Source organism: Parus major, chromosome 9, assembly GCF_001522545.3.
Source record: "Parus major isolate Abel chromosome 9, Parus_major1.1, whole genome shotgun sequence".
Taxonomy (NCBI): Eukaryota; Metazoa; Chordata; class Aves; order Passeriformes; family Paridae; genus Parus; species Parus major.
In genome coordinates this window covers 23615272-23641599 of record NC_031778.1, presented here as the reverse complement: position 1 = coordinate 23641599, position 26328 = coordinate 23615272, and the positions used below count along the sequence as shown (strand labels likewise).

At 46.9% G+C, this 26328-nt stretch overlaps 1 protein-coding gene and 1 long non-coding RNA gene across 6 annotated transcripts; both read right to left on the bottom strand.

The window, feature by feature from the left end:
* Window positions 1–1818: 1818 nt before the first annotated feature.
* On the bottom strand, window positions 1819–9314 carry LOC107208788 (ovocalyxin-32-like). The gene is made up of 6 exons (XM_015637646.3): window positions 9063–9314; window positions 4944–5006; window positions 3955–4129; window positions 3188–3324; window positions 2468–2530; window positions 1819–2376 (listed from the first exon to the last, which is right to left on the bottom strand). Exons 1-6 carry the CDS (start codon window positions 9273–9275, stop codon window positions 2218–2220), a joined length of 810 nt encoding a protein of 269 aa, XP_015493132.1. The 5' UTR covers window positions 9276–9314; the 3' UTR covers window positions 1819–2217.
* Window positions 9315–18083: 8769 nt separating this feature from the next.
* LOC117244842 lies at window positions 18084–26290 on the bottom strand. Of its 5 annotated transcripts, none has more exons than XR_004498648.1 (3): window positions 26121–26290; window positions 21567–25481; window positions 18084–20889 (listed from the first exon to the last, which is right to left on the bottom strand). It is a non-coding gene; the product is annotated as an uncharacterized LOC117244842 (long non-coding RNA). The 5 variants fall into 5 exon arrangements; XR_004498647.1 differs by having other exon boundaries at window positions 26133–26289; XR_004498650.1 differs by having other exon boundaries at window positions 26181–26288.
* Window positions 26291–26328: the final 38 nt, after the last annotated feature.

The window sequence follows — 26328 nt, the reverse complement described above, 5'->3', positions numbered from 1 at the left end:
CCTTTTCCCAGAATCTCACAATCCAGAGGCTGTTAGAAATCCAAACCAAAGATCCCTTTTCCCAGAATCTCACAATCCAGAGGCTGAGTTGCAGCTGATGTTCAGCTCAGGAATGACTTGACTTTGCTGACTCAGAGACAAAACAAAGGGGTTAGGTGAGAAGATACTCCCATAATTCTGTATTTTTAATTATTCCCAGAATGTCCACGTTGAATTTTCTTTCCTCCTTCTTGCCCTACTCAGCTGAAAAGTGTTTTTGCAGATTCCAGTAAACAAGGAGTGAAGTTCCAGTTCAAACCCAGCGACATTCCTGGCACAGCACTGGAGTTGCTGCTTCCCAGACAGAAACAACTGGAGCAGCCAGGCTGCCTCTGCTCACGGAAGGACTGGAAAATGATTTATGTAAACCTTGGGAAAGGATTTGCCTGGAGCTGCTGATGGATCCCAGGCAAGATGTGGGGTGTCCGTGTGGTGCTGCCTTGGGACAAATCCCACACATCCATGGCTTTGTTTTTGGGAATGCTCAGCTGGAATTCATTTCCAGAAAAGCCCTGCAGGTTCTCAGACATTTGGAAGTTTTCTAAAACAAGCAAATGTAGCACTTTTCCCAAAATTTGGAGTTGTCTGATAAAAGCAGTGTGAACACAGGACAAGAAACAGGGTGGGTATGATTTCATCTGTATTTCTGGGGGTTATATTTGTATTTCTGGGGGTTATATCTGTGTCTCTGAGGTTTATTTATTGATGGGATTTCTATTTATGGGGTTTATATTATTGTATAGACCAGTTGTGATGTGAATTCCTGGCTGATGAGTTCTGCCAGATGTGCTGGTTCTCCACAAACCTGGAAAAGAAACAAACCCCAAGAATTTTGCTGTATGATTTGAGGTTTTAGGCTGAAACCTTGGCCTAAAAGCAGCTGGGGGATACTTTGCTGTAGAATTCCAACAGCTTTGCTGCTTCTCCAGAAGTTCCTATGGAGCTCCTTAGCTGCTGTGAGTTTGTGAGCAGCCAGTTCCACCAGCCTGGTGCCTGGCAAGTGCCTGATCCTCTATCCCAGCCCTGCAGAGTGGCAAAAACAAGGTGAGGAGACAAAAGCACAGCCCCAAAGTGCCAAATCCATCCTATTTTTCTTGGCTTAATTCCAAAAAAATATTTTAATCATCAGCTTCTTTAAGGAATGTTGAAATTTCACTCCCTGATTTCGCATTTCTGGTGATGAGAAATGTTCTGCCAGCAGGAAAGAAAGCACCAGGAGGGTGTGGAATGCTGCTTCCCTGAGTTTATTGGGTGCTGAGGGAAAAAGCTTCAGTCAGGAAATCAGACTTGTGTAAAATGCTGGGATTTGGGAAGCTGACATCACCCAACCTAAAAACATCCAGGGAAAGCTGTTGTGTGAATCCTTGAATTGCTGTTGCCAGTGGCAGGTCAAGGATTGTGAAAACCACCCCAAGTCAAACAGAGCAGCCACCCCAGAGCCTCTGTTCCTCAGGAATGTGGTGTTCCTGGGAAGGGTTTCATTTCTCCTGCCACAAACCTGGCTAAAGGGGAAAAAGGTGAGTTTGGGACAGTTTGGCACAATCCCAGTGAGCAGAGGTGGGACAGTGATGGATCTGCTGGAGAATTTGGTGGCAAAGGACAAAGCCAGGACTTTGTGGTGGGACAGGACACGGCAGGAATAACACAGGAGCTGTTCCCAAACACAGGGATTCAGCCACAAGGAGCCCCCCTGGCTCTGCAGGTGTGTTTGGGTTTGAGGTGACAGAGAAGATGGAAATTTGGGCTCCACAGCAGCAGAAAGAAAACCCAGCCTCGACCCTGAGTGATGGCATTTGGTTTATTGGAGATGTGAGTTGAAAATCAGCATCATTCTAGCCCAAAACATGACAAAAAATTAGTAGGCAAATCTCTCTTAGTGACAGATTAACACTTTGCTCATTATTTTTATCCAAATATATTAATTTTGTTTACAAACTCTTGAGTAACAGTTAATTAATGACATCAAATCAACTGCTGTATGTTCATCTGTGAATATATGGAGTAGCAGAGGGTTCAAGCAGAGCTGCAGAACTTGAATCTCGTCGTTGAAGAAGTGAGAAGAATTAATTTTGGCAGAGAACAGATCAGTGAAACCACTGCCATTGACTGACTCACATGGAAGGATGATCCCAGCTCCAGGTCTGGTTGGATCCATCTCCACAGAACTGAAGATTTCACTTAAAACTTTGGTCCCTTTTCAGCCAAAGGCCCAGCAGCTGATCCAGATTCTGCCCCAGATCCCTCGTCCAGCCCGTGGCTCTTGGAATCACAGAAATGTTTCACTTTCAGAGGGTGCCCAGGGAGCCACGTCAGGCGCATGTGGCAGGAGATGATTTCCTGGAGAAGGGATTTAAACACACACATTTTATCACCTTGATAAATTTCATCTCCTGCTGACAGGAGGGGCTGTTCACGAGCAATTCCTTACCTGGGTTGGGATTTCATGCAGTAGCACAGTGTAGTCAAACTCAACAAAATCATCTTTCCTGATCTGGGCAGGTGTAAAAAAGGAAAGAATTATCAGGAACACAGGTTTATATTAAAGTGTAACATCTGCTGAGATTCACTGGAGCTCAGGGAAGGTGAGCAGGGCCCCCTGGCTGTGGTTGCTGGCTGGAGTGAGATGGGTTTTCCTGGTGGAAAGATGGAATTAGGAGCACTTCCTGCACGGAATGTTTGAAGGCACCAAGAGCTGTCTGCACTGAAACCAGGTGTGAATCAATTGAATTTAACCCTCAGTTAAATGTGAGAATGACATGAACCCCTCCTTCAGAGAGATGCTGAACAGCTGAGGAGCCAAACTGGCTCCAGAGGGCTCTGGAAGTGCTGCAGGGATGTGCTGCAGGGATGTGCTGCAGGGTTGTGCTGCAGGGTTGTGCTGCAGGGTTGTGCTGCAGGGTTGTGCTGCAGGGTTGTGCTGCAGGGATGTGCTGCAGGTGTCAGGTGTGAGGGGGCAGAGGGTGCTGGGCTCTGCTGTGGGGCTCTCAGCACCTGCAGGAGCCACTCCTGCAGATCCAGGTAAGGACAATTCTCCCAGCAAAACCTGGACAAAGTGCTGGTGCTGAGGTGGAGCTGCTGGTGAGGAGCAGCCCTGGGATTTGGGGAACCCCCTGAGATCAGGGCTCTGTGCTGCCCCTGCCACACTCACCCACTGCCTCACGGACTTCACTTGTGCCAGGGAGTATCTCAAGGTCTCCGTGGACTTCTGCCACATGATGGAGCTGCTGCCAGCCACAGCCAGAGCCCACACTGGCTCCAGGGCGGGCTCAATGTTGCCATAGCTGTCTGCAGGGCGAGGAGAAAGAGAAAATAATATTAGTTCTGGCTGGGCAGCAGAAAAATGACGATGCTCAGAGCAGTTTTGCCTGGCACAGCACCATTCCTGGATGGGGCTCTTCCCTCTGATGTCTCACAGGGATGGGAATGATGCTAAACTGGAAGCTCCAGGGAAGTCTAAAGTGTGGCAGAGCTGACACTGCCAACAGAGGGATCCCCAGGATGAGGTGAGACACCCAAAGCCCCACAATGATGGGAGTCCTTACATAGCTGGGAGAAAAGATGCAATTTTTCCAGGATTTAAAAATTGTGTTGGTCATCCTCAGTGAATTTCCAGCCACAGCTGGGGAGGTGTGTGGGTTTGGGCACTTGTTATTCCTGGAGGACAATCTGCACTGACTTAAAAGTTCTGTGGAGCTGCTTTTAAACCCAAACCACCCTCACAGGATGGTGCTGAGTGCCAGTGGTAAATCCAGAGGGGCTTTGTTCTCCCAAAAATCCCTGGGGAGGTGGGGTTGCTTTGACAGCAGGATGGGCTCAGGGTGCTGCTGTCAGTAACGTGTTTCCTTCTCAAATGCTTGTGTCCTTCATGCCCTTTGAGATCAAATGAAATACAGGTGGGTATTTGGAGGAATATACCTGGAATGTTGTTTCCAGTTATTGGTTTGCTTTGGTGCCTCATCCTTTGGTAAACTCTGTTGTCCTCTTCCTGGATTTCTTTCTTCTCTTTGGTGTTGGAGCACTTGATGCTGACAACAGGAGGAGACTTTTTCTTTGGATACAGCACTGTAGCCAGGCAGTTCCCAGCATCTTCCTGTCAAAGGAGAGCTTAAAACTGTTACTTTAATCAAGGTTTTATTTACCAGCAACTCACTCTTTGTATGAAGCTGTTCAGGGGTTAGGAAAGTGACAAGAAGGATTTTATTTTCCTTTTTTTCCAGGAAAGAGGTTAAAACCGCAAGGCTAAAGGGATTTAACAGAAGGTTTTAATTAATGCTTGTCCTGTTTTCAGGGCATGACAATGCCCTAAGTCATCTTGGAAATATGTTTGTGAGAGCTCAAGAAACATTAATTGATAACAGGAACTTTCATTGTGCCAGCCTTGAAACAAAAATAATCTAAGGTTTCACAGTAAGTTCTGAAAATCATCTGAATTCCATAAAATGTGTGTGAAGGAAGAGGACAGGAAAATGCTGCTGACAGCTGGGACAGAGAGAATGGAGGAGGGGGGTGGAATTGGAAAGAACATGGAGCTTTCAACTCTTGATTTCCCATTTTGGGGTGTGGACAGCAGGGGAATGGGGAGCAGGGAGGGGGAATGGGGAGCAGGGAGGGGGAATGGGGAGCAGGAATGGGGAGCAGGAAGGGGTAGGGGGCCCACACTGTCCCACTGTTCCCAAGCTTTGGCCACTGCACTGTTCCACTCAGGCCTTTGGCTGCCTCAATGACCCGAGCAAGAATTCGGGATTGAGGCCTGATGATGACTCAGGTGAGCCTCAGGGCAAAGGCAGGGAGGAGCAGAAAGGCCTTTCCATGGTGGCAGATCCGTTTAGGACACAAATGTGTCTGGTCTGGAGCTGCTGGAGTTGATTTAATGCCCAGGAGGAGGAGGAGCAGCAGGAACTCACCCCAGTCCTGTAGTTCTCAGTGCTGAACTGCAGGTAATACTTGTGGCCAGACTCTGGGATGTTCTGGAAGAGAGAAGAGGGAGCCAGCAATGAAATTAAATCCTTCTGTGCTGCAAGGAGCTCTGAGGAGGGAAGGTCCCTTCTAAAATTCCCTGGTTTTGAGTGCAACATCACTATTTTTAGTCTTTCTTGGTGTTTAAGTACAATTCTGACAGTTTGCAGGGCCCAAAACAAACTTTTTTGTTATTTATCTAACCCTGAGCCTTCCTGTTCCCAGCACACTGTTCCCAGGAAATTTTTAATGATTTAAGGTGAGCGGAGTTTCATATCCACAGCAGACCCTCAGCTCAGCACCTGCCTGTGGTACCTACTCAGAGCTGCAAAATACAGGTAAAAAATTGCTTTAGTCACTCTATTTTTATAAAATCTCCTCCTGGAGCTTTAGGATGAGGCAAGTCCAGTGTGGAGCCAAATCTCCCCAGGAAAGAGATGCAGGAAACAGAGAGGATGAGCTCAGATCTTTTGATAATTTCTTTCTTCTCTGCATCCTCCTTCTCCCCTTCTGCCCTTTTTGTGTACTGCCTCAAATATCATCCTCAAAGTGACAACAGGACATGGGCAGAGTAGTGAAAACTGACTTTGAAATGCAGGATGCAATGAAATTAAGTTTCAAAGGGCCTCAACTTGTGCAGTAACCACATTGAAGTGTAAGATTCTAATTGTTGTAAAGCCACCCAAAAGATGTTACTGCTATGGTTTACAGCACCCCTAATCTGATTAAATTTGGGGGTTTTTGCAGTGACCCAGGATTACTCCTGTAATGTTATCAGTCCCTGTAATGTAATCCAGTGATCCAGGATCAATCCTGCAGGTGAGAGAAGCTGCAGTAGTCAGCAGGACTTTTAAAAGAGCACAGAATTCTGGGTTTTGAAGCAGAGATTCCCTCCTGATTTGCAAGAACTCCCCCATAGTACTGCTAGTAGGTACTACCACCCTACTACTGCTGCCTAGACAGCTTTCAAATGATGCTACACAGCTAAAACAAGTATTTAGTCTGGTGTGAACACCTGAGGCTTCCTGAGCTCACCAGGGAGAAGGGAGAAGCTCCATTTGACATGAAATAATTGTACAAAAGTCTTTGTAGTCCCGAAGGAAAACTTTAATTTCCACTATTTTTCCCACTCTCATCCCAAAATGCCATTACCCAATCCCAGAGTGTGAGCTGAGCAGATGTCTGGCAAGCCCCAGGGAAGCAGCCAAAGATAAAAGTGTCCAAAAAGAGCAGAAAACAAGTGAGTAATTCATTTTTCCATTCAATATCTGGGTCACGGGATTCTTTTACTTCTAGGCCCCAAAGTACTGCAACTTTCCTGACAGATTTTTAGTCCTGGGAAGACCAAAAGAGCAATTTCAGAGCAGCTTCACTGCACGTCCCCAAGGAAGCAGTTTCCAGTCGGTTTCCAGTCGGTTTCCAGTCGGTTTCCACTTCCCTCACTCCCCATGGGCAGGGAAAGGGAGGATTCCTCTCTCCCCATGCCCTGAGGAGGTTCCCATCTCTTCCCCTCTGTTTTCCCAGCAGGATTTTTCCCCTGGGATCAGTTTTTGCCTGGATCACTGAGCAGGGAGAAGCTGGGAAAAGGAGTCGGAGCTGCTCCTGCCACAGATTCTGCCTTTCCCACCAAACATGGGGCTCTGACTGTTGGAAATTAATAGAACCTTTTTAATTGACTTCTAATATTAGGGAGCAGAGCTGTGGTGTTGCACTGTTTGTGTCCAGGTAAGGCTGTGAAATGTCCACCTGGATATTTGAAAATTGGATTTTCTAGTCCAATTTAAGCAAACGCTGCACGAGGTCACCTGGCTCCTCCCTTTCCCCTACTCCTAAATTAGGATTTCCAGGACAGTTTGGGATGGGGAACTGCTCCCAAAAGCTTCCCTTTAAATTCTGGGATCTTCAGCTGGCAAAAACTAATGCTTCATTATCAAAAGTGTATTTTAAAGTGCAGGACAACAACTCCAGGAGCTGCTGTTTCCTAGAAGCTCCTCACTCAAGAGAAAAGAAGGGACAACAAAAATATCTGCATCCAACAGCAAGGTAAGGATTATTCCAGGTTTGGTATTTTGTTGACAGGAAAGAAAGTCTCATTTTACCTGAACTTGAAAGATTTTTCTCCTCTAAGACAGTTCCCAGTCCTGTTTCCAATTACCAGTTTCACCAGCTTGTGGGCTAATAAAGTTACTATTAAATTACAATGCTCGTTATTAAATTTCATTAAAAAATTATCCTGATTTTACAAAATCCACTAATAGAGTAACCAATAGGAAATTAGCTCACTTTCAAAAATAACTAAAAACCAGACAAACCTAAAAAAAAAAACACCAAAAAACACCAATCCAAACATTTCTGCCTCTTGCCTTCACGAAATACAACAAATTCCTTCCAGGAAATTCTTTTCATTTTTTTCCAGGGGAGGACAGGAAAGAGGGAAGTGCCCACTTTTAGTGCATTTCTCCTCTTGTTTTCACAGTGTGCAAAAAAAAAAAAAAGGGGAAATAAACTGCAGAAAGTGATTCCAGGGAGCTCCTACAGCACACTGTGAGGAAATAAGGAACAATTTCACTTCTCTATAATGAGGCAATTATTTCCCTTCCTGTATCATAGGCAGGTGGCTGATAGGGGTTTTTCCACACTCTTTCTCTCCCCACAAATATTTACTTATTCTTCAGCCAGGCACAGGTGTTTATATATGGAAATATTTACATGTAGACATATGCAAAGTGCCCAGGAAATACAGAAGGAGCACGTGTATGCTTTTGGAGAGCATAAAATAACACAGAGAATTCCTGTCATAGGTTGTTTGTAGCAATTTCACACAAAAACTTAAATATCCCAGGAGCGTGTCCATGTTCAGCACCCAGTGATCTCTGTAATACAAGGGCTGCATTAATTAGTGCATCTGAAAAATTTCTGGCTGGTTTGGAATATCTTTTTTGAACGGGAGGGATTTAACACTACACCCTCTGATTCAGTTTTAGGAGTTGTACAGGACGAGTGGTGGAAGATCTCCAGATCCTGGAAAGGATCCAGTGGAATCCAACGCTGCCTTTGGCACCTCAGACTGGGAAGGCAGAACAAGCAGCCCTTGCTGTGGGGAGCTGCCCAGCAGAATCCAGGATCCAGAATTTGTTGTTCTGGGAAGGCAGAACAAGCAGCCCTTGCTGTGGGGAGCTGCCCAGCAGAATCCAGGATCCAGAATTTGTTGTTCTGGGAAGGCAGAACAAGCAGCCCTTGCTCTCAGGAGCTGCCCAGCAGCGGGAGCACAGGGCTGGATTTAAATCCCATCCCTCGGCTCTCCAGGAAGGTGATGCATTCCTTCCAGGATCTACAGCCCGGGACAAACATTCCCCAGAAGTTTTTGCCTGATCCTGTACTTTCAGAAACTAAATAAGCTGTAAAAAAACCCCAAACCTGGAGGAGGAGAAGGGCTGTACCCCGAGCTCCACCTCAAGCATCCCCAGCAAGCTCCCCATGACGAGAAGGCTCTGTCCCCGTAGCTACTCCTCTCTGGAACTGTCCGGTTCTGTCACCTCAATTCGACGAGATTTTTAGGAGATTAAGGTGTGTTTTCTGGTGGGAACTGCATCGCCTTTAGCTGAAGCTCATGGTATGAGGGAGGGACTGCGGGACAGCAACTCCTGAGGAGAGCCTGGGGTCCCACGAGGGACTGTGGGACAGCGGTCCCTGAGGACACCCGGGTGTCCCTGAGGATGGCACAGACGGACAGCGGTCCCTGAGGACACCCGGCTGTCCCTGAGGATGGCACAGATGGACAGCGGTCCCTGAGGACACCCGGCTGTCCCTGAGGATGGCACAGATGGACAGCGGTCCCTGAGGACACCCGGGTGTCCCTGAGGATGGCACAGACGGACAGCGGTCCCTGAGGACACCCGGCTGTCCCTGAGGATGGGGCAGCGGCTCTGGAGGGACGCGGGAAGGCGCCCGCTGCCCAGCGTGGGAACGCGCTAAGCTCACTTATATATATAGCAACACTAATGTAATAATTACTGTTAATTACACTTTCCCAGCGTCCCTTGACAACCCGCCGGCTCCCCGCTCACCTTCAGCGTAGCCTTGCGGACCTGTCCGAGCGTCCTGAGCCCGCCGACGGATCCCGCCTGGAAGTTGTGGTACAGCAGGGCCACCCTCGCCGCCGCCACGGCCGAGCGGCTGCTGGGCTCCAGCTGCTGCACGGCAGGAGCGGGGCTGCCACGGGGAAGGACGAAGGCGAGGAGCAGCAGGAAGGCGGGCGGTGAGGCTCGGAGCCCCGGCATGGTGCGGGCAGCGGCGGGCACTGGGGCGGGCTGGGCCCCGCTCCCGTACAAATAGCGGGGCCCGGCCCGCTGCTCCCGCCCGCCCTCCGCCCGCTGGCAGCGCCCGCCGGAGAGCCCGGCCCGGCGGCGACTCCCCTTCCTTCATCAGCCCTCCCACCCCGGGGCTTCCACGGGCCGGGGGCTGAGGGGAACTGCGGGCTGAGAGGAGCCGAAGGGCTTGAAGGGAGCCGGGACGTTATGGGAAGCCGGAGATTTAAAGATGCTGGGGGGATTTGAGGGGAGACGAGGGGATTTGAGGGGAGCCAGGGGGTTTTGAGGGGTTCTGAGGGGAGCCAGGGGGATTTGAGGGGCTCTGAGGGGAGCCAGGGGGATTTGAGGGGACCCAGGGGGATTTGAGGGGCTCTCAGGGGAGCCAGGGGGATTTGAGGGGACCCAGGGGGATTTGAGGGGCTCTCAGGGGACCCAGGGGAAGCTGAAGTGTGTCGGGTACTGAGGGGAGCCAAGGGCACTTGATGAGAACCAGGGGTTCTGAGAGGAACCAGGTGGATTTGAGGGGGACTGAGGACTTGGGGAGCAGCCAGGGGAATTTAGAGACACCAGGAATTTTAAGGGGAGCCAGAGGGAATCAAAGGAAGTCAGAGGAGTTTGAGGGGGACCAGGGGTTCTGGAGGGGTTTGAGGGGTGCCCGGGTCCTAAGGGAAGCCGGGAGACTCAAGGGGGACCAGGGGTTCTGAGTGGACATGAGGGGTTCTGGGGTACTCGAGGAGGCCTGGGAGCCACGGGGATTTGAAAGATGCTGGAACTCGAGCAGGTCTTGGGGTTCTGAGGGGAGCCAGGGACATTGAGGGTCACAGGATTTGTGTGAAGGGAGCCTGCAGCTCGAGGCAGATGTGTAATCCTGACACTGATCAGAGCAAACACAGGTAATGGCTGGAAAAAGGCAGTTTGCTCCTTCTCAGTGTTACCACAACTCAACACCTCCCAAAACTCCAGAGCCTCACTCAGACAGTGACACACTTTGCCTGGGACACAGGTGAAATACTCCAAATATAATGCACAAGAAGCATTCATCTCTGGAATAAATCTCACTTAGTGAAGTTTTTGGAACCAGTACAGTCATGTCTTGGTAATGTTAAGAAAATCGACAGAGAAAGCAGCCAGATTCCCTTAAAATTAATTTTGGGACACAAGTGGGCTTGTTGCCTTGTTCCTCCTGGAAGCATCTCTTTTGGAGATACTGAATGTGGTAAAATGTAAAAGGCTGCAGCACTTCCTGTGTTAAAAAAGCTGATTTTTAATGACCTGCTGTATAACCATCCAAGCAGACAGGGGTTTGTATGTGCAGCTGGGAATCTGTTTTTGTGCTCTGCATGAGTATTGGGGCAGGTTTCTGGGCTGGGCCTTAGAGAAGTAAATCAAAATGAAATCAAAACTCTGGTTAGGGCCTCAAACTGTCTCCTGTGGAGCTTTAAGTCTCTCTTTATTACTGGAATGCTTTTTCACAGAACTGGAAGTTTAGTATTTCTGAGGCTTTCCTAAGTGAGGGAAAGAATTATTACAGTAAAGGTCTATCATTCTTTATTACAGTTTTTTTAATACCACCCAGCTCATTTTCCTGAATTTGTTCATTATGATTTTCCCTCCTGAAACAGATTCTGTAATTAACAGTTTGTATCTTTACATTCACCTTCCTCACAGGCCAGGCTGGAGGGGGCTTGGAGAAACCTGGACTCGTGGAAGGTGTCCCTGCCTGGTGTCAAGGTTAGCTGGAGGATGATTTTTATCTTGTTGGGATGAGTGCCACGTTTGTCTCCAATATTTTTCTGGAAGAAATCAAACGTTTCTGGTTTATCCTCGCTGCGGTGACAGCGCCGATGTTCCTTTCAGACTGAAATCCGCAGGCTGATTGCCCTCGGCTGGCACTGGCGGGGTTTGGGCAGTGCCAGCTGTGTCCTGCTGTCCCCTTCCTGCCCTTCCACAAACACCCTGGGCGTGGGATGAGCGCCGAGGATGCCGTGGGAGCGCAGGAAGCGCAGATCCGTGGCAAGGCGATGGATGGAGCGGGGATGGGCGCTGAGGAGATTTGTGTTCAGGATGTCGGGCAGGGTGGGAGCGGCTTCTCCTGCTCACACCGCTCAGGGAAGGAGTGAAACCCACCCCGCGCAGGGCTTGCACACTCACAGCTTCCGTGCCTTTGACTGTGGGGCTGTTTCTTAAAAAGAGGTGAAAGCCTCCAAATTGTCACAAAAAGCCTGCCAGGCTCAGAGCCCAGCGCTGAGACGCTGCCCCCCTCCCTGACTTTGGATGCACTTCCTTTTCCCTCGCCTTCTCCTCCTTTTCCTGCTGTCCCAGTGACAGGGCAGTTTCCTTCCTCCCGAGAGCAAGCAGGAGGCTGTGAGTAAGCCAGAGTCGGTGTGACAAGGGCACTGAACCCCTGTGACAAAGCAGGGACAATCCCAGGGCAGTTTCCTACACTTCTGCAGAGATCATGTGCCGTTGATCTGAATTTACAAAACAATTTGACTTGGGGAAAAACAAAAGCTCAGATGCTGAACAGGTCCAGGTCAAGGCTGGGGGATGTTTGTAAATGTGTACAAACACGAGGTTTGGGCTTCCACAACATTTAGGAAATGTATTTGTCTCAAGCTCCGAGGGTTTTGGACCCTCAAAAGCTGGAAGTGCATCCCCTGCAGTGTCAGAGCTGAACCAAAGGAGCTGCAGTGAATTACCTGGCCTGAAGGGATGCGTCACTGCTGGAGTGAGGGGAGCACCAGGATGATCAGAGGGACGGAGCAGCTCTGCTGGGAGGAAAGGCTGGAGAATTGGGATTGCTCAGCCTGGAGAAGCTTTGGGGTGACCTCACTGTGGCCTCATCTGAAGGGCCTGCAAGAAGGATGGAGGGGGGACTATTGACAAGAGATGGAGGGACAGGACAGAGGGAATTGCTTCCCACTGCCAGAGGACAGGGAGAGATGGGATATTGGGAAGGAATTCCTGGCTGGCAGGGTGGGCAGTGCCCGGCACAGAGTGCCCAGAGCAGAACCCCGGGATCCCTGGCAGTGCCCAAGGCCAGGTTGAACACTGGGGCTTGGATCTACCTGGGACAGTGGGAGGTGTCCCTGCCATGGCAGGGGTGGGATGGGGTGGGATTTAAGGTCCTTTCCAACCCAAACCATTCCATAATTCCATGATTCTGTATATTCTGGTTAATTAGAATGTGGTGCAGGGAGGTTTTGTCCTTTACAGTATTTTTCCCTCTCATCCCACACAATTTGCTCCAGCCCCAGAGAGGATGGTGCTGGTGTCAGTTCCATCTCCCAGAGCCTCTCTCCTTCACCCCTTCTCCGTTCTCCTTTAGGAACCAGGACATTCTGGGAAGCTTCCCAAGGTGGTTTGCATCACACTTTTGTCACAGCTGACTTGGACCCTTTGGAACTGGAAACCAGGCTTGGTTCAGGCAGTGCCTCTAAAAAGCATTCTGAGATTTGCATTGTCCTTCTTCATACATCAAGTGCTTATTTAGAGGCCAATTTTTCTGAATTAGTTTCGTATTTGGAGGCTTTTGCTATATCCCTGTACACACTAGACCTCACTGGCTCACAATCATTACCAGCTGACTGTAATTTAATACAGTGAATTTGGACAAAATTCACTTTATTTGGTTGTGCAACTTTTCCAGTTTTAACTTCACCATCTTGCTGTAGTTAAGAACAAGTTCTGATACTTGATTTTATCTGATGTGGGATTTATTCTCAATAATTAATCCCAAGAATTTATTTTCAATTAGCCTCCAGGTATTTTGCTGGGTAAATCAAGAATTGGTCACCTTTTAATACATTTCTGGGCTGACCTTACAGGAATAAAATATAGGTATTGCTTTAGTGTGACTCATTTTTTCCAGGAAAATTTGGGTTTGAAGGCTTCTGATTATTTTTAAATCACGGATAGGATTTATTTTTTTTTTAAGAAATATTTATATTTTGTGTCAGCAGCATTTCTGTCACTCCAGTCTCGTGCAAATTTTCTCTCTCCATCTTTCTTGTAGCTCCTTTCAGGCCATAATCAGATCACCCCAGCACTTGACTTTTAAGGGACAATATTTAAGTCAGCCAGGAAGTTCTGGTAACAACTTCTGGTCAAAACCAAACTTGTTGGTGCTGTTTCCATTATTTTGTGTATTCTTATGCTGGGTTAGAAATGTGTGCCAAGATCCCATGCAATTGAAATGGCATCAGGAGGTTTCAGAGCTCTCTTAGCTGCTGTTCCTGCTTTTCCAGTGAATTATCCATCAGCACTTCTGCTCCCGGTGCTTGGAGGCTCCTCCAGCCTGAAGGTTGATGGTGTAAAGTCACCTTCAATGCCCCATTTAATTCGATTTGGTGTTTTTACTGATGTATTGATTTATGTTGAATCAATAATTTTGCAGTGTTGGACATTCCCACACAGAAAAGTCCCCTTGTGAACCTAGTGAAACAGAGAAGCACAGAAACTCCCAAGCACGTGAGCATTTACAGGATCCTCTTTTATTGCACTTCCCCAAATGCTGTTTTGCAAGGAAATAGGAATAAATCTGCCATGACCTAATCCCAGGAAAGTGAAAGGGCATGGATTATAAACAGGGAGTCAATCATTGCAGATGATCACTGTGATTCTGACACTGCAGAGACACAGAGCATTTGGCAAACCTCTTTTGGATCATTTCATTCTGGAGCTGCTATGGAACAGAGAAACCTCTCCAGACAAACAAATCCCTTCCATGCCCAGTGAGATCCCATCACCCAGGGATGTAAATAATCACAGGGGCAGTAAATAATCCCTGTTAATAACCTGAAATCACCCTGCTGCCTCAGGAAACTGTAACAAATGCATGTGGGATCATGCTCAGGCCTGTTTAAAAACAAACAGTAATTAAAGCAGCCCTTTGGAGCTGAGCTGCTGAGGGGAATATTTGCTTTTTGGAGTGCTTGATGGCTGTCACAGGGGAGCTCAGCTGGGATGTTTGGTTGTTGGGCAGCTCTTGCAGCTGTTCTGTCTCTCCAGAGATGTTTGGGCAGATCCCTAAAAGATGGGAATCTGAAATGAAGCCTCTAAAGCACGGTTCAAATGGAATTCCTGGCAGATCATGGATGTAGAGGCACAACCCCTCACCCCATAAATCTTTAATTTGTTTGAGGCTAACATTTACTTACCTGATAGCAATAAAAATCCCCTTGTAATGCTGACTTTTTGACACTGATTCTGTCAAGATTCAGTGTGTGTCCCTGTGAAACGAGGGTTGCAACAGCACAGCACCTTGGGAGGTGTTTTGGTTGCACAATGTTTGGAGAAGGCATTAAATATTTGCACAACAAGGGGGTGATGGCTCAGGGATGTTTGAAATAAGGTGAGGACAGGAGAGGGATTCTCACCAAAATTCCTCAGTGTTGTCTCACCTCTCTGCAAGGTGAGAGTGGGCCCTCAGAGAGGAAGCAATTTTCCATGTCCTGCTCACTGGGTCCCCCTCTCTGTCCCCTCTCTGTCCCCTCTCTGTCCCCTCTCTGTCCCCTCTCTGTCCCCTCTCTGTCCCCTCTCTGTCCCCTCTCTGTCCCCTCTCTGTCCCTTTGCAGTGCCCTTTTCCAGGAGCTGGGATGCTGAGCTCTGGGGTTCCTTTCATCAAAAGCCAAAAGGGACAGAAACCCCTGTGGGGACAGCCCTGCACTGACACTGCTCTGGGCACACCTCAAAGGTGATCCTGACATTCTTTATTTCATCATTTTTAGCATCTCTTAGACAAAAACACAAAAACATTCCTCATTGAGATCTTCCTTCAGTAATGGGGATGTTATTTGGAATGGAAAACAAGTGGAATTTATTGTTAATTCTGTTCTAAGAATTTGTCTTGAAGAGATTAATTAACTTAAATGTGGCATTTTTTTCTACACATAAGAATTTTGTACTCAGGTTTTTTAAAGCTTTGCTCAAAGTTACACACTTATAGCCTGTATTTATGTCAGTAGATACATTAATTACTCACGGAATTATTCATTGAACTTGATGGTGTGGGGATCTTTTCTAGCCTTAATGATTCTGGGATTCTATCACTCAATTTTCAGCCCACCCTATAAGATGTGTGGTGACAATTTGCAGGTTTTTAGTTTTACTCTTCTGCAGGATTCCCAGTAACCAGGTGATTGAAGCAGATTGAGCACCTTGACAGCAGGAAAGGCAGCTTACTCTTCAGGAACCCCTACAGTTATTTCAAAGAACAAATCAAAATCCACACTGTGGTTTGTTTGTATTGCAAAGTTCATATTTGATTATTGTAGGCACCACTTCTGGGACTTAAAAATCAACTAGGATTGCATTTTAACCTGAGTATTAGATGGACATGGAATTAAAACATCAGAGCAGCTATGTCCAGTTCTTTAAGTAGTTAATGTATAGAAAATCTCATTTCCATGCTGATGAACGGTTTGGTTTCTATCACCTCTCACTGATCAGTGAATTATCTCACAATAATCTTGTTTGCTTGGTTGTGATTAGCAATAACTCCTCCTTTGTTCTTTTCTGCATCACTGTGTGTTCCCAGAACTTGTGAGAAAATGATCTTTTTCCCCTGGATTAGTCACGGTGTTTTGACAAACATGGCCTTGTTTCCTCATGAAATGTATCGGCACCACTCTGTTTATTTCTCCAGTCTTAACCAGCAGGAGGATGGGGGAGTCCAGCTGAACATTTAGATGAAAAAATCTGGTGAAATTAGAGTTTTTACAAAGTTCAGTGTGGTGCTTTTCATGAGTATCGGAGTGCCTGACCAGTGTTTATCCTGTAAAAACTCCAAGGGCCAGGCAGGAGCTGTGAGCTCAGCATGGCTTTGATCCAGTCATCAACAGCCCAAAGGACTTCCAAACATTCTGAGCTCAAGGAACAGTTTGTGAGGAGCAGGAGAGGGGCACAGTCATTCCCAGCAGCTTGAATTCCACTTGGAGGGACTACAAGGAGAAAGCTCTTCCACCCCTGGGGAAGGGGAGGGAGGTTGTGTGATCAAACACATCAACAACCCCATCCCAGAGAGGGAGTGACCGTGGCTGTGCTCACCATTCCTGTGTTCACTGGGAAAATGGATCAGAAATGCTGGAATGGGCACTAATGTTCAGTGGTTTTCCTGTAGATTGAGAGTTTGTAGGAGAAACAGCAAATGAAAGTTGGGGAAGTTTCATGTCTAAATGTATGTTTAATGTCTAAATGGTGGTTCTGGCTTGGCAAATGAGCCTTGGGTACCTCCAAATGTTCACAGAATCATGGAGTTCCAGAATGGATGGGTTGGAAGGGACTTTAAATCTCTCATCCCAACCCTTGCCATGGGCAGGGACACCTTCCACTATCCCAGGCTGCTCCAGCCTGGCCTGGCACACTTCCAGGGATCCAGGGGCAGCCACAGCTTCTCTGGGAATTCCATCCCAGCTCCTCCCCACCCTCCCAGGGAGGGATTTGGGTTATAACATTTGGGTTTGGCTTAGAATATAAAACCATGGCCAGGATGGGTTTGTTAATTTTATTTTTTTTTCCAAAGAAAAAAATGCCTTCAGAGCTGTGGGATTTTATTCTTCCTGGTATTGGTGCTATAGAATGTGCTGAACTATTTGTATGGATGAAATGAACTAAATTATCCCAGATCAAAGAATTTGCTGCCAGCTAAAAGCCTGGTGCTATAATTTTTTATTAAGAATAGATCTCTTTAGATTGGCCATGTGTTCACAAACAACACAGTGCCACATCCATATAAATTATAAATAAATTTGTGTATATAGTGAGAGAGGTGTAACCCATGACTGAAGTGATACTGTGGCTGAATCCCTGATACCATCCACCTTTCCCTCTGAAAGGATTTCTAATTGAGTATTTTATTGTCCAAACAAATACAGAAAGTTTAAGGGAAATTCTTACATACAGGAAAAAGGGAGAACTTTCCCTTTTTTCTATGTAAGCTGTTGCAGAGTTTCTCTGCAGAAAGCTCCAACGTGTATTGACATTTTGGTTTCCTTTTTTCCCCTAATCCTGGCTGCCCTCCATTCCAGAGGAGAACAATGGGAGGGGAGTGAGTGCTGAGGGTATTTAAAGCACAATCATGGGAAATGCTCCCATCAGCACAGAGCCCTTTTCCTTCCCCTGGCAAATCCTCTGGCCGTGCTGCAGCCTCTGGATGCACGAGCCTGTTCCCTAAGGGAATTGTTAACAACATGGAAAACTCCTGTATTCCAGTGGCAGCATCGGAAGGGCACAAGGGGACCTCATCCAAGGCCCCAGATCCACCTTCCTGGTGAATTCAGAAGGTGCTGCTGGGGGAGTTACACTGATTTTAACACCTCTAAAGGTCAGAGATTTATTTTTAATGAATTATTTTTCCCAGGCTTCTTAAATCTAATGATCAACTGTCCATATTTGTAGTGATTGCAAGGTTTGAGAGGCAGCAGAGTAAATCTGGTGTAGGTATAAATTGCCTTTTTTTGGCAATTTATACCTCCTTGGAAGGGAGGGGAGTGACATTAGTATTTCATGTGGTTGGGAGAGGAAATGCCTGGCAGTCCCAGGGGAAGAGTCACAGCACCTGTGCTGAGCTCACCCAGGTTTTTTGGCAGGAATGATCTGATTGCTCATCATGAATGGAACAGAAAACAATTCTGACACGAAGCAAGAGCAGCCTGGCTCAGGAGGTGCCATGGCTGCAATCAGAGAAGGTTTCAGTGAGCTGGAGAAGGTAACAGAAATACCTTGTGTGTTACAAGAAATGTGAGGGGGTACAAGATCAGTACCAAAAATCAAACCAAATGAATTCTTCCTCCTTTTATTTTTGCTGTGTTTCCATCTTTCCATTTACTGTGTTTCCTTGGCAAAGCAAGGAAGGGACAGGAGTTTAGGAGAGTCTGGTTCAGGTCAGTCTTGCTGATAAAGCAATTTGGGTTTCCCTGATCAATCTGTTTCATTAACTAAAAATGCAGAATTGAAGAAGTTGTTGGATATTTTTTCATTTTTCTGCAGTTGGCTGCAGGAGACTTTTCTCAGACTGTTGGCTGAGGGTTGGGGGTGTCCAACCTGGAGAAGAGAAAGTTCTGGGGAGATTTAACTGGGGCCTTCCAAGACCTAAAGGGAGCCTGAAAGAGCTGGAGAGGGACCTTGGAATGCCAGGACAAGGGGAAATGCATTTAAACTAAAGTGGGAGAAACTTAGATGGGATCCTGGGAAGGACTCACTCCCTCTGAGGGTGGGGAGGGGCTGGGATGGAATTCCCAGAGCAGCTCTGGATGTTCTTGGATCCCTGGCAGTGGCCAAGGCCAGCTTGGATCAGCCTGGCATAGTGGAAGGTGTCCCTGCCCATGGCAGGGGTGGGGCTGGATGAGCTTTAAAGTCCTTCCATCCCAAAGCATTCCACGATTCCAACCCAAAGATAACCTGGTTATGGAGCCAGCAGTGTCTGGGGGCTAAAGCACCTTCCCAGCTGTTGATCAGAACAGGAACTTGACATCTTATCCCTGTTTCTTCTTGCTTATCCCTTAGCTGAGAGGTGATGGGAACAAGAGCAGGAGCATCCCCAAACCCTGGGAGTGGGACCCTTTGGGAGTGGGACCCTTTGGGAGTGGGGTTGGGACCCTTTGGGAGGGGAGTGGGACCCTTTGGGAGGGGAGTGGGACCCTTTGGGAGGGGAGTGGGACCCTTTGGGAGGGGAGTGGGACACTTTGGGAGTGGCACTTTCATAACCATTCTTGGCTTTGTGGCTTATCCTGAGCCAACAGAAGCAACAAGAAATTGTCACTTCAGGGCCAGCATTTGGTGCCAGCTCCGAGAAAAGCAGGATGGCTGTGGCAGGTATTAAACATCCCCAATAAATCCTGGAGGAGGATCCCAGGGTAACAATGCCTGCTTGCCAAATCTGTTTGCAGAGTGCACAAAGCAATGAGGAAAGTATTGCAACAGCACAAAGGTTTTCTGACAGATCCTCCACAGGCTGCTGCGTCAGCAGAGCTGTGTGTTGGTGCTTTTCTTCCAGCCCCAAACTGGGATTGAGCCAGGCGCTGCATCCATGGGGATTGGGATGCTGTGGCTGTAGGATAACTCCCCAACCGAGGCCCCCAGGGAGCCAGTTGTGCTGTTTGGAACCCATTTATTTTCCCTCATTTCCTTGGAGATGTGTGTGGGGAGCAGTGATTCATCCAGGCCCTCTTCCCAGTCCCGTGGGATGTGTTTCTTTCCCATTTCCTGGAAGCATTTGTGTTTAGGGAAGGTTGCTGGGCCACGAGGAGCTGCTGGACACCATCCACAGCCACTATCAGGCATTTTCTGCTGGGTGGAACTCCCTGAAAATCCCAGCCCTTCAGCCTTGTAGGGAAATCACTTTTCCAGGGGAGCACACAGGGTGTGAGGCTGGCTCTGGGAAATATTCCCAGGGAAGAAAGGCTGGGAATGTGCTGACAGCAGCACTGCTCTTTCAGGTGTCAGTGTAAGAAGCTTATAAAAAGCTCCTTCTTGCTTGGTGAGCAGAAAGTGCAGGGAAATGGGCTGGGAATGTGTGGACTAGAAGCTGAAATGATGTTGGGACAGCTCAGGCTGGAAGCAGGAATGCTAAACAAATTCTAGACAAAAAAATGATACAAAGCTGATGAATTATGACCAATTTGCAGCGTGACTTTGGTGAAGTGACTTTGGAAAAGAAGGGTCTGGAGTGCTGAGGATGCAGATTTGGGAGCCCTGACTATGAGAGCTGCGATCTGGGTTTTGGTGGTGGTGCCATCCCTCCTGCCCAGCACCACCAGAGCAGGGCTCAGATGTGCCTCGTCCCACCCCTTATCTCCAGCACATCTGCTGGCTCCAATTCCCTGCAAGAATCAGATTTTAAGGAGTTAGAAAAGCCCTCATCAGTTGTTTCCCCTCTTTTGGTGGAGATGTAAACTCAGAGAAGCCAAGCACAACACCCCAGTGGTTACCAGGGCTCGGACAGAGCCTGACGGGTGCATTCCCAAGGGAATGAGGAGTCCGTTCCCCAGCAGGCTGGGTGGAAATTGGATCCAGGGAATTCAGCTGGAGATCCTGGAGCCAAGGCCTGTCCCAAAGCACTTCTTGTTGGAGTGGAACATAAGAAGTGTGAGTTCATAGTTTGCCAGCAAACTCGAACAAGGAAGCAAACACTCCAGCTGCAGGATGGGATGTTCTTACTTGGCATGGCTCTCTAAAGCAGGATTTTTATCTGTTCCCTTTCCTGAGTTCAGTTTTCTCTCCCCATTTTCCATTCCCTATCACTTTCCAGAGCCATGCCCTTGGCACTTGTTGTCAGATGTCAGATATTTGAACTTGGAGTTGCATTTTCTATGAATGCTTTGTGGTTGTGGAGCTCAAATTTCCAGGAAAAAAAAAAAAAAAGGCAGCTGTATTTGCCTTCCAGATAAGAGAAAAAAGAAACTTTATTTATTTTCTCTTCAATTTTTTCTAATCTGACTTCATCTTCTGGTTACCATGCAGAGAGTGATGGAGTCCCCATCCCTGGAAGTGTTCAAAAATCCTGAGAATGTGGTGTAGTGCTAGGTTAACAGCTGGACTGATGGTCCTGGAGGTCCTTTCCAGCTGCAGGGATTCTGGGATGAATCTAAAAGGACAAAGAAGTTGTGGTTCAAAAGGGTTTCAGCTCCTCTGAGTGTAACCAAATCAGATTGCACAGGAGATGTCCATGGCCAGGTCAGCATGGAGGGATTTCCTTCCCCATCCAAGGAGAAATTGGTTTATATGTGCAATTACAGTCATTTAAATATTAATATCATTGGGAATGTTATTCCCAATGGGAGCAGGGAGAGGTAAAATCCCATGTGGCCTTCCCATATCTCTGGGATCCATTCCTTGTGCTGGTAGTAAGGGGTGGGTGGAATTCAGGATTTGCCTAAATGGAAGAGGTAAATACAGAAATAAACCAAGTTGTGAGGGAAAGGTTCTTCAAGCACAGCACAATTTCTACTAAAACAATCTGAGAGCTTGCTTTACTCATTTCCCTCTGCACCAACAAGGTTATTTTCAAAGAATTCTGTTCTTTTCCTCCTTTTCAAGGAACATGTGGAGCCCAGGACCAGCTCTGAGGATTTGTCCTGCCTCGTGGGAAGAAGGTGAGTCCTGGAGGTCCCCTAAGAAATGACAAAATTTTCCAAAATTTTCCAATCTGGAATGACCTTTCCTTCAAACTCTGGCCTAGGGAAAATTCCCTTCACATTTCCTTTGTGGGGATGAGCTGGCTGTGGTGCCAGGAAAGGTGAGGGGAATATTTCAGACACTCACCTGTAGGACTTGTATTTATTCACTTGTCATTTATGGGGAACAAGGTGAACCCACTCGTTTCCTTCTCTCAGGCCATGAATAATATTGAGGAAATTGTTTGCACTTAGAAACCACAAGGTGGGGAGCTCAGGGATATAAAAATGCAAAGAATTGTAATCTGTGAGTGAAACTGGGAAATCAAGTGTTGAGCAAGGTGCTTCTAAAGGAAATTATATATTTTCAGAATTAGATCACAATTTTTTTTTCTGTGCAAAATAATTTCTTATTCACTCTTTGAAAGAAATAAAAAAGAAAATTGCATTTCATCTCCCTCTCCAGCCCTTTAACAAATACTTGGGCAGAACTTCTTGTCCTCTAATTTGAATTATCAGTTTGTGAAATAGTTTTTCCTCCCTTCTCCAGCTTGTTTCCAGTTCTTTGCCTATAAGGAAATAATTATTCTCCCCCTTTCCCACCCTTTTCTCCTTTCCTTGAGCTTTTTGTAATTCTTTCCCCCATGGTATCACGTTCTTGGGTTATGAAGCAAAGTCCCATACTCTGAGACAGAGCTGGGTGTGTGGAGATGACTGAGGATTATTGGAATAATTGTGATTTTTCATTTTTGGTTTTATTTTAAACAATTTCAACCCAATGAGAATATTTAACATAACCACATCAGCTACAAAGACAGAATTTAATCGAATTTCCTCAGATCCAAGGCCTGGGAGAGCTGGTGAGAAGGAATTCCACAGAGGGGAGGAATTAATTTGAAAGTGAGGGATCAGGTGTACCAGCAAAGGAATTAAAGTTCAGGGAACAACCGGACCACTGAACCAAGCTGTTTGCTTGGAAAGTTCTCCAGACTGCAGCAGAGAGAAGGAAAAAAATCCACCCCACCTTAGCCAGGTCTTGGAAAGTCTCCAGCAAAGTTCAGCCCCTGGAGGGCAGAGGAAATGCCTGAGGAGGAACTGCTGGACGTGCAGAAAATGCTCAGCCTCGGGCGGGGGGAAAGCAGGAGCCTGACAGGAGATCTGCCTTTGGAATGAAGGAGCAGAGGGAGAGAACTCAGAGCTGAGAGGGGACAGCAGGAGGCTGGAATGAGGAGGTGCTGCCGGATCCTTGGAGTGCCAGGTGCTGGGAGCAGCCCTGGCTTTGGGAACAGGATGATCTCTGTGGTTACAGGGGATGGATGGATGGATGGATGGATGTACAAGGGGATGCTGCAGCCCTGCCACGGAGCCAGGGGGAAGCAGTTCCCTCTCCCATCCATTTCTGGGCTTCCATCACTCCCGTTCCCAGAGGATGAGGAGCCCTGGTGACAATGAGCTCTCCTGGCCTTCAGCCAGAGGAGGGAAGCAGAGCCCTTGACCAGGGTGGGAACTTCCTTCATTCCCAGGGCACTGAGGCTGGGTGGCACCAACCTGCAGCACCTGATTCAGGATCAAAGCTTCCTCCTGAAATTCCAGGGTTAGTCATGAAATCCTTCATGTCCATCCCGCTGGATGAAACAGGAGAGTTTTATGAAGTTTAAATGTTTTGAGAATACATCTTTTCAAAGATGATCTCTCCAGGAAATGCTTTGCTTCAGTGGCTCTCAGGCAGCCGTAGTTGTTCAGTATTTCCACCTGGGGATTTTTAAAACTTAGCACTGTTAAGATCCACCAGGAATTTGTGTATCCTGAGGAAAACAGGGACAAAGTTGTGCATGGAGCCAGGTTCAAGTGTTACCTAGAAATTCAATTCTAGTCCCCACAGCCTGAAGGTCTGAAATCCCAGAATCCCAGACTGGTTTGGGTGGGAAGGGACCTGAAAATCATCTCATACCACACCTTCCACACCTTCCAGGGCTCCAGGCCCTGGCCAGCCTGGCCTGGAACATCCAAAAAGTCCTCCCGAAAGTCCTGGCTTGGCTGAGGAGCTGCACATCATTAATGTGCAAAACACTCTCCTGGGAGGCGTTTTTTACTCCATTACCTGAGCTGGCTGTTGGAGAAGGAGCCTTGGGAAGAGCTGTGAATTTCAGGAAGGATGCAGACCAACATTTAACAGTGTGGAACGAGGAGCCACAAACCCACCCCACTCAGTGCTCGTGTGACTCAGCAGAGGCAGGAGCTGTTTGCTTTGGCACAGGATCCCTCCCAGCCACAGGAGCTTCCTCAGGCCAGGATCTTTGCTCTCAGAGAGATTTATGGGGCAGAAAAGCTTCCTCAGCCTCTTCCCAGCACTTTGAAGAAATCACATTTGAAGAAATCACGCTCATCTTGGAATGCTGCAGAAACTCCCAATAACATTTGAGTGAGACAGAGGTTTGTAATCACCCATTCCTCAGCACGTGGAGTGATTAAAAACTGTTTGTGTGCCTGTGTATGACAGATCCTTCATCCCTTGGGAGGAAACCATGAGATTTTTCCTTCAGAAGATGGACAATGGGGAAATGATGGTGGAGTCAGTTTAACCATGTGAAATACAGCTCCTGCTTCGTTGCAGTGTTGAAGCACCTTCCCAAAGCCAGCAGTAACACTGAGGAGCTGAACCCTGAAACTCATCCTCGTTTCCTGGGAATATTTACTGTCCTGAGTGCTCCCTGCACCTGATTGATCTGGGCAGTGCAAGGAGAGGAGGCCACAGGCACAAGGATTTTATGGCCCCTATAAAGTCCTGTACACAGCTTTTCCTCCATCTGCTGCTGTTAAACACAACATTTGGGATCATGTGGCACTGTAAGTGCTCTGGTTTATGGGGAGGCAGCATCTGTAATAAACATGCTAAAGCCTGAGTTTTAGAGCAATCCACTGTATTTATCTTGGACATAAACACTTTCCTGGCTGAACCCACAGGAACATCACAGCCACGAGCCTCAGGCACAGCAAGGGCACAGCCAAGGTGAAGGTGATGGGGAAGAAAGGCAAATACTGGGAATTAGCAAGTGGAAAACTTGTCTTTTTCACCTGTTAAATATTCTGGATACATGGCTGTAATTTCTTACACTCTGATAATTACTCTGATGTTACACAGGACAAGAGAAATACAACCCCAGGCTCGATTTAGCTTTGCTTTCCAAAGTTATCCATTCTAGCTGTGGATAGAAATGGTCTCCCTGGAATTAGGAAACTCCAGGTGGCTCTGCAAAGTCAATTATCTTTGAGCTCCCTCAAGTGGCAATAAAATCTTGGAATTTGTTACTGGAATCCTCGAGTTTGTCACAGAAACCCTTGAGTTTGTCACTGGACTCCTCAAGTTTGTCACAGAAACCCTCGAGTTTTTTACAAACCCTCTTGAGTTTGTCACTAAATCCTCAAGTTTATCAGTGGAATCCTTGAGTTTTTTACAAAAACCCTGGAGTTTGTCATAGAAACCCTGGAGTTTGTCATAGAAATCCTCAAGTTTGTCACTGGAATCCTCAAGTTTGATACAGAAACCCTCAAGTTTTTTACAAAACCCCTTGAGTTTGTCACTGAAACCCTCGAGTCTTTTACAAAAGTCCTTGAGTTTGTCACTGTAACTCTCAGATTTTTTACAAAAACACCTGAGTTTGTCACTGAAATCCTTGAGTTTGTCACTGAAACTCTCCAATTTGTTGCACAACTGCTTTTCCACCGAAACCTTGTAATTTAAGACCATGTTTTTCACAGGCACTGTAGTAAACTGAGATGCTCAGGTTTCAAGGAATCTAAAGCAGTTCAGAGCAGTTGAACATGATTCATTTAATAACACATTTCTCTTTTGGCAGGTCTCTGAAAAGACATGTACCAAGTGCAGTGAAGCATTTCCTGTCCAAGAGGGGTTTGCAGCTGATTCACAACACGATACCTGCATGTTTTGAGGAGTTGTTTTGACTTTCTTTTATGGTTCCTTAGCAAATTGATGACAGAGTAGCTGGAAGGTGAGTGTCTTGTTCAGCATGTCTGGTAAAACTCAGCCCTTTGCTTTCTATACCTTGTAAAGGGAAATAAATAATTTGGTTTAAATCACAAGTGGTTTTGCCTCATTAAGAGCAAATTTTTTCAAAAAGAGCATCTTTTAATCAGAGAACAATTGATGATGTGCACCAGGATGCAGGTCATTTTTGGTGCAAGAAGATTAAATTTGATGGAAAACTGGAGGTTTTTACAATAAAAAAGTAGCTTTTTCAAGGATTTGTCTAATATGGAAGGAGCCTTTTGGAGCAAACAGCTCAAGAAAAATGACTTTGGAGAAGAGAAGCCTTCCAGTGTTTGAGGCTGGCAAAGGTCCCTTCTAACCCAAACCATGCTGCAATTCCATGATCCCATGACTTTAACACCCAAAACAAGGCCAGTGGAGTGATTTTATAAACTGTTACATTTCCCTGGGTGCTTATTGTGGGCTGGTGGCAGCCTGGCCTGCAAACACACATTTACATTTACTCTTACACTTCCATTTACACTTCCATTTACAATTACACTTACTCTTACATTTACACTTCCATTTACAATTACACTTCCATTTACAATTACACTTCCATTTACACTCACTTATATTTACATTTACTCTTACATTTACACTTCCTCTTACATTTACACTTCCATTTACAATTACGCTTACATTTACACTTACATGTGCACTTACATTTACTCTGACATTTACATTTACTCTTACACTTAGATTTGCATTTACAATTTCTATATTTATTTGATGTTCCTGTTTCCCAGGGCCCCGTCAGGCCTCAGCGGGGCGCTGCCATGGCAACGGGGTCACGTGCCGGGGGGTCGTCATTCGAGGGGCGGTCACGTGTGGGGCGGGGGGTCACGTGTCTGGAGATCAC

Excerpts from the sequence above, each read along its gene's own strand:
- LOC107208788 (XM_015637646.3), bottom strand. The coding sequence starts at position 9,275 with ATGCCGGGGCTCCGAGCCTCACCGCCCGCCTTCCTGCTGCTCCTCGCC. Across the intron at positions 2,531-3,187 it reads TGAAGTCCGTGAGGCAGTGG|ATCAGGAAAGATGATTTTGT; the intron begins GTGAGTGTGGCA and ends ACACCTGCCCAG. Across the intron at positions 2,377-2,467 it reads TGCATGAAATCCCAACCCAG|GAAATCATCTCCTGCCACAT; the intron begins GTAAGGAATTGC and ends TCCCTTCTCCAG.